Consider the following 5,858-nt stretch of genomic DNA (forward strand, 5'->3'; position numbering starts at 1 on the left):
CCGCGGTGTCGGAGGCGTGCCGGAGGATGGCCGCCAGGCGCGCCGACGCCGCGCTGCTCACCGACGCGCAAGGGGTGCTCTCCGGCATCCTCACGGCCGAGGTAAGCCAACTGAGAACCAGTATATGTACTATATCAGGAGGAGGAACCGTTGAAAAACAGAGTAATATCGTCAATGATGGATGTGCATCAGCATCAGGTTTTGTATGATGACATTAGAGATTAGGATCAAGTTTTTCATGTGGCATTTGTTTGCTTTTCTCCGCAGGACATATCGGGTCGAGTGATAGCCGAGGGTCTGAGGCCAGAGGAAACAAGCATGGCCAAGGTGATGACGCGGACTCCGGTTTTCGTCATGTCCAACTCATCGGCCACCGAGGCACTGCAGAAGATGGTCCAAGGTCATCTCCTTATTTTTCTCCAGTACCAAATTAGTGAAGTAGTATTTGTTGCTAGTTTTACCTTCAGTACGAACATTATTAGTTAGTTTTATCCAGTGATCGGTTGTCAGTGATGGGTGAGAGCAAGTTCAGTTTATCATGACTGTACAGCCACAGCCTGATGGGTCAGCATTGCTCCCATGTCCCATATCATTCATAGGGGATTTGACAAAACATGTAGTCCATTCGAACTGAGGGTAGATCATGATGAGTAAGCTTTTTTAGATCCTGCCTAATAGCCAAAGGCAAGAAATGTTCTCTTAAGAAATTCCCGACACGTTTTCTTGCTAACATCTTTGTTGACATTCTTATAGATATATAGTATCTTGTCTCTGTGATTTTCCTTTCAGACACATGGCTTTCATGTACAGGCAAATTTAGGCATCTTCCTGTGGTGGAAAATGGTGAAGTCACTGCCATGTTGGACATTACCAAGTTCCTCTGGGATGCAATTTCAAGAATGGAGCAGGCAGCAGAACAAGGCAGTGCTATAGCAGCTGCCATGGAAGGGGTTGAACGGCAGTGGGGAAATGAATTTGCAGGTTTCTTTCTTCAGTTTATTTTAGCATATGATTAGGTTTGCTACTTATTCCAATTTTAAAGACCGCCCATGATGCATTCCATTCAGATATCTTTTGCTAACTACTAGCTGATGTCATATTTTGGGTCCTTACATCAGGTCCGCACGCATTCATAGAAAATCTTCGAGACCAGATGTTCAAACCTTCTCTGTCAACTATCATATCTGAAAATAGCAGGTCAAATTGCTACTGCCAGGAAAATGCATGATGCGGTTTTTTGCTGTTATTTTTATGACTGAATATTTCCACTTCTTACCCTTTGCAGTGTTCCAGTGGTATCTCCTTTAGATCTAGTAACTGTGGCGGCCAAAAAGATGCGAGAATACCGAGTTAACTCAGTGGTTGTCATGACAGGGAACATATTGCAAGGGATCCTCACGTATGTTCTTTTTTAAGTCGTGTACATTTTAAATTTTCCCATTTGTCAAGTACTATCACTCATATAGTAGGATAAATTTATGGTATATTTTCCATTCTAAGAATATGGGTATTCTGCAGCTCCATGGATCTGGTCTTGCGAGTAGTGGCACAAAGTCTGTCCCCCGAGGTAACCCTCGTAGAAAAGGTATGGTAAAAAAAAAAACTGAAGCACCAACATTTTGACAGATCATGATTTTGTTCATTATTTTTTTCACTAGTTGATTAAATATGTTGTTATCTTTCCAAGGTTATGACTGCAAGTCATGGTTGTGCCACACTGGACACATCAATCCTCGAGGCTCTACAGTCAATGCAAGATGGCAAATTTCGTTATATTCCTGTTGCAAACAAAAGCAAGTACTACTGAATTCTAGCAGTAAAGAGGAGTACCTTTCTATGTACATGTCTAAGTTAAATCTTTGAATAGGAGGACAGATTGTCGCCTGTTTGGATGCTCTACAGTTAGCCCACGCAAGCATCTCCATGGTAAGAATGAATTGTATTTTCAGAACCAAGGGAGGTTACTACACATTTCATTAATTTGCAGTATCTCATCGTGTTTTCGTTAGGTTGAGGGAGCCTCCGGACGAAATGATACGGCAAATGCTATGGTTCAGAAGTTTTGGGATTCAGCTCTTGCCTTGCATCCAGCAGAGGAATATGACGAGCATAGGTTTGTTATTTTTCTATTTGCTTATACTCTTTCATTTTTTAAGATCATTTGATCAGTCTTTTGTTATGTAGTGCAGTGAAGAGTCTCGTACGGCAGCGTCAGACAGTGTTGAAGGGAAGCAAACACCCCCTCATGTCGGCAACGCGTTCTCTTTCAAAATTGAAGACAGAAAAGGACGGATGCACAGATTCAGTTGCGGTTGGGGCATTTCTCATCTTACTTTCCTGTCTCTGGTTTTGTTGATGAAGTGTTATAAAGTGCTTGCCTGCCTGAAGTTCTGATTATGGACCCCCTTTCTGCAGTTTCAGAGAGTTTGGATGAGCTTGTGTCTGCTGTTGCATACAGATTGGGAATGGAAAACGAGAAGGCGAATGTAAATCTTCTGGTAAGAGGTTGAGCTTTGCTTATGCAGTACTGTGTTCCCCTTCCTTCAAGTGAGCAATAGGGCAAACCAAAGCTTGTACTTCTGTATCTTTTCACATCCCACTTGAAATTATTTCGAACAGTATGATGATGATGAAGGTGACAGAGTTCTTCTTGCCACTGATGGTGACCTCGTTGCGGCAATTGAGCATGCAAGATCAGCCGGATGGAAGGTTTGATTTTACTCTTCTTTTCTAGAACAGTAACTTGATCTGCATCCTTCCTAGCTATGCGCAACAGCTAGAGCCTAGAGCATTTTTAATGCATTCATCGTCGTCTTCTTCTTCTTGCAACATTAGTTTCAGTAATTTAATTTGAGGTTTACAACAACTTGTTTCTTTTTTGACATTTCGGTTTCCTGTTTCAGGTTCTGAGGCTGCACATGGAGGACGGTTCCGAGACCGAGACCGGGGCGGTGTCCATTTCCTCGTTGCCTGTAGATGCCTCGGTGCCGTGGAGAGGCTGGCCATCGTCCGTCGGGCTGGGGATTGTTGCCGGCGCGGCTGCGGTCGCCGGCGTCGTGGTAACTGCCTACTTGAGACGCTCCGAGCTCTGACAGTCTGACTTGAAACATACTTGATTCAACATTGTAAAGATGCACTTGCACAGGACTTAGAGGCTCACACCGGCAGCAAAGCCGTGGCCAAGCCTGTATGAGATTTTTTATTTTTCTTCCAGGGTTTGCATTCGTAGTAACTGGGTTCAGAGAGTGTGTTTTTCTTCTTGGGCGTTCTACTTGTGAGTTGTGACAACAGGGGTTCATAATATCTAGGGACGAGCCATGCATGCCTGAAACACACAAATGGCTGTTTTTTCCTCAACAGTTGATATTCTGAATCGCAAATTGCTGCCTGAACCAAGACTTGTCCTACGGAGATGATGAACCAGCCTAATCCTCCAAGCAAGCAAGCAAGCAAGCAAGCAAGCAAGAAGCCAAGTTCGGATGTGGGTTAATTAGTCTTGAGTACAGAGGTAGCGAGATGGCATGAAGCAGAGAGCTACAAACACACACGCCCCCATGTCAATGGGATCCTGCAGCTCGGGCAGGTGGTACTTGTACTTGAGCACCAACACGTAGACTAGAATCGCCAGGCCCACGGCCGTACTGCACTGCAATTGAAAAAGGCAATTCAGCACACAAATTCAATACTTACATATTAGACAGAAAAAGATGGATATATAGATAGATGGTGGTGATTTACGGAGTGTACCCTGGTGATGATCCTAAGGTGGTGCGCATATCGTCCGCGCTGGATCAGAGCAGGCCAGTTGAGCAGCTCGGCGTGGCCTTCCTCCATCTGCCGGAGCAGGAGGCTCCGCCGCCGGTTCTCCCGCTGGATCTCCCGCTGGTATAGGTAGTGCATCATGGTGCATGTGCCTGCCCGTGAGGGGAGCGCATCTGCCGGCGGGGAAACTACCGGTACCAGAGACAGAGACAGAGGCAGAGGAGGCGGCGTGGCGTTTCAGGCTGATTTTATCTTAAACGCTTCGGTGGCGAGACTGCTCCGAGTCGCGGCACCAGACGCAGAGGATGGGCGTCGTGCCGGAACCGGACCGGATCCTTGTGGAGGTACAAAGAAAGAGGAATGGCATCTCCCCTCAAAATGTCCGCATTCGTTCGGATCAAGCTGTCTGGCTAAAATTTGTCATCAAAGACGGTACCCCATTTGTTTGTGGACCAGTTCAGTTGTCGAATTTCTGCAAACTAGACGCAAACTGAGAGGCCTTTGCAGGAGCCACAGTAGTCACGGAGTTGTGTCTCCCCCCGGTCCACCAGGACTGGCTGGAGACGCATGCGTGGGTGTCTCCTACCATGGAGTTGCCGACCCATACTCTGCGACTGATGTCGGGCTAGGAGTGAAAAGAGACACCTTTTACTCTTGCTATGGTGGTGGGTGCACCATAATGTGGGCGGTGAGTGGTGTCTCAAACATGGATGCCGGGATGGCGGCCTCGGATTACGGTCTGCGTGGTTGGCTCTTCGTCGGGCACCATGGTGACAGTAATGGCTTTCTCTCTTGATTGTGTGGGCGGCGGGTGGCTCGGGGGCGCTCTCTGTCACTGGCAGTGGAGACACCATGATCCGGATCTGGAGTTCTGAGGCATGGGGGAGTTGCCAAGCGAAAACTCCGCGCTTTGTCGCCGAAGACGGCGACACTCTCGGGCGCCCCTATCTTCTTGAAGACATCATTGTGGTGATCCTCTCCGCGCCAGGTTCCCGAGGGAAAACCTTGTTCGTGGTGGACTCGGCAGCGGTGACATTTATCGCCGTTATTCCTCCTAAGAGCGTTGTCGTGGAGTTAGTTTTTTAGGGTGCTGCATGGCGTTGTACTCAGATCTTGTTGTGCACTCTTTTCGGTAGCGTAGTCATATGCGTTTTGCGTGAACTGGTTATCCTAGGATCTGTGTTGTATGAGGGTTACCTCATCACCTGTTGTCAATCCATGTACTTTTTCGGTTGTTGCTCTACATACAAAGCGTGGCGAAAGACTGTTTCGAGAGGAAGTCTGCACCGCCGTCATGTAGGAGTCTGACACCCCCGGTTCACTTTTCTTTCACTATGCCCCTGCCCCCCTTGTTTTGCATCCACGCCCTCCTAGTCTGACACCGTCGTTGTACCTCTCCGGCCATCGCCTAGTCATGCTCGGACGCCCGCAGCCCCCACTCACGCGCCTGCCCACATTGGACTACGCTGTCGTTCACCCAGGATTTGTCCGTAGCCAGGTACCCTCCGCCCCCTTGTCGACGACGTCCATGGTGGACGCTTGACAGGTGTTTGGTCAAATGCCATAGAGTTTTTTTTGTTGAATTTCTCGTTATTTTCTAGAGTTAAGCACAATGGCAGGGTATTTGGTAATCCACAATTTACCCTTGGGTGCTCAGAAAAACCGTCTAGAAGATTACTGTCTTCAAACATAATAAGTCTTTGGTTCACTTAGAACAAATTCTTCAGGATTATCTCAAATGCTTCGGAGGATAGGTTGCTCTAAATGACACTTGTCATGCAATGACTCGGAGCAGCCACGAACAAATAGTGGAGGGGTGGCTATTTATAGACGGAGCAGTTCCGAGGGTGAAATCACCGGAGCCACACCATTGACAAATTGACACGTGTATAATAGTAGGATTTTGAATACACATGACATCTTTACTTGAGGAACAAGTAAAACTGACATCTCATACAGAAGAGATTTTTCTCATCTTACTATATAGTTGCCCGGGCCTTTTTCATCGGCATTACAGATGCGCATGCATGTCATTTTTGATCTGAACACGGGAAACCCATGAACCCTGGCGTTTCGCCTGGGCATGAACTTACATG

The 5,858-nt window shown here is 47.1% G+C and overlaps 1 protein-coding gene across 1 annotated transcript; it reads left to right on the forward strand.

The window, feature by feature from the left end:
* Positions 1 to 294: 294 nt before the first annotated feature.
* LOC119282038 (CBS domain-containing protein CBSCBSPB3-like) lies at positions 295 to 3,376 on the forward strand. Its single transcript, XM_037562403.1, has 12 exons — positions 295 to 400; positions 811 to 981; positions 1,119 to 1,197; positions 1,286 to 1,399; positions 1,519 to 1,585; positions 1,688 to 1,793; positions 1,868 to 1,926; positions 2,010 to 2,113; positions 2,190 to 2,311; positions 2,416 to 2,498; positions 2,620 to 2,709; positions 2,904 to 3,376. The coding sequence occupies exons 1-12, from the start codon at positions 319 to 321 to the stop codon at positions 3,090 to 3,092; spliced, it is 1,266 nt and encodes a 421-aa protein (XP_037418300.1). The 5' UTR covers positions 295 to 318; the 3' UTR covers positions 3,093 to 3,376.
* Positions 3,377 to 5,858: the final 2,482 nt, after the last annotated feature.

Source organism: Triticum dicoccoides, chromosome 3B (assembly GCF_002162155.2).
Source record: "Triticum dicoccoides isolate Atlit2015 ecotype Zavitan chromosome 3B, WEW_v2.0, whole genome shotgun sequence".
In the NCBI taxonomy this organism is placed as follows: Eukaryota; Viridiplantae; Streptophyta; class Magnoliopsida; order Poales; family Poaceae; genus Triticum; species Triticum dicoccoides.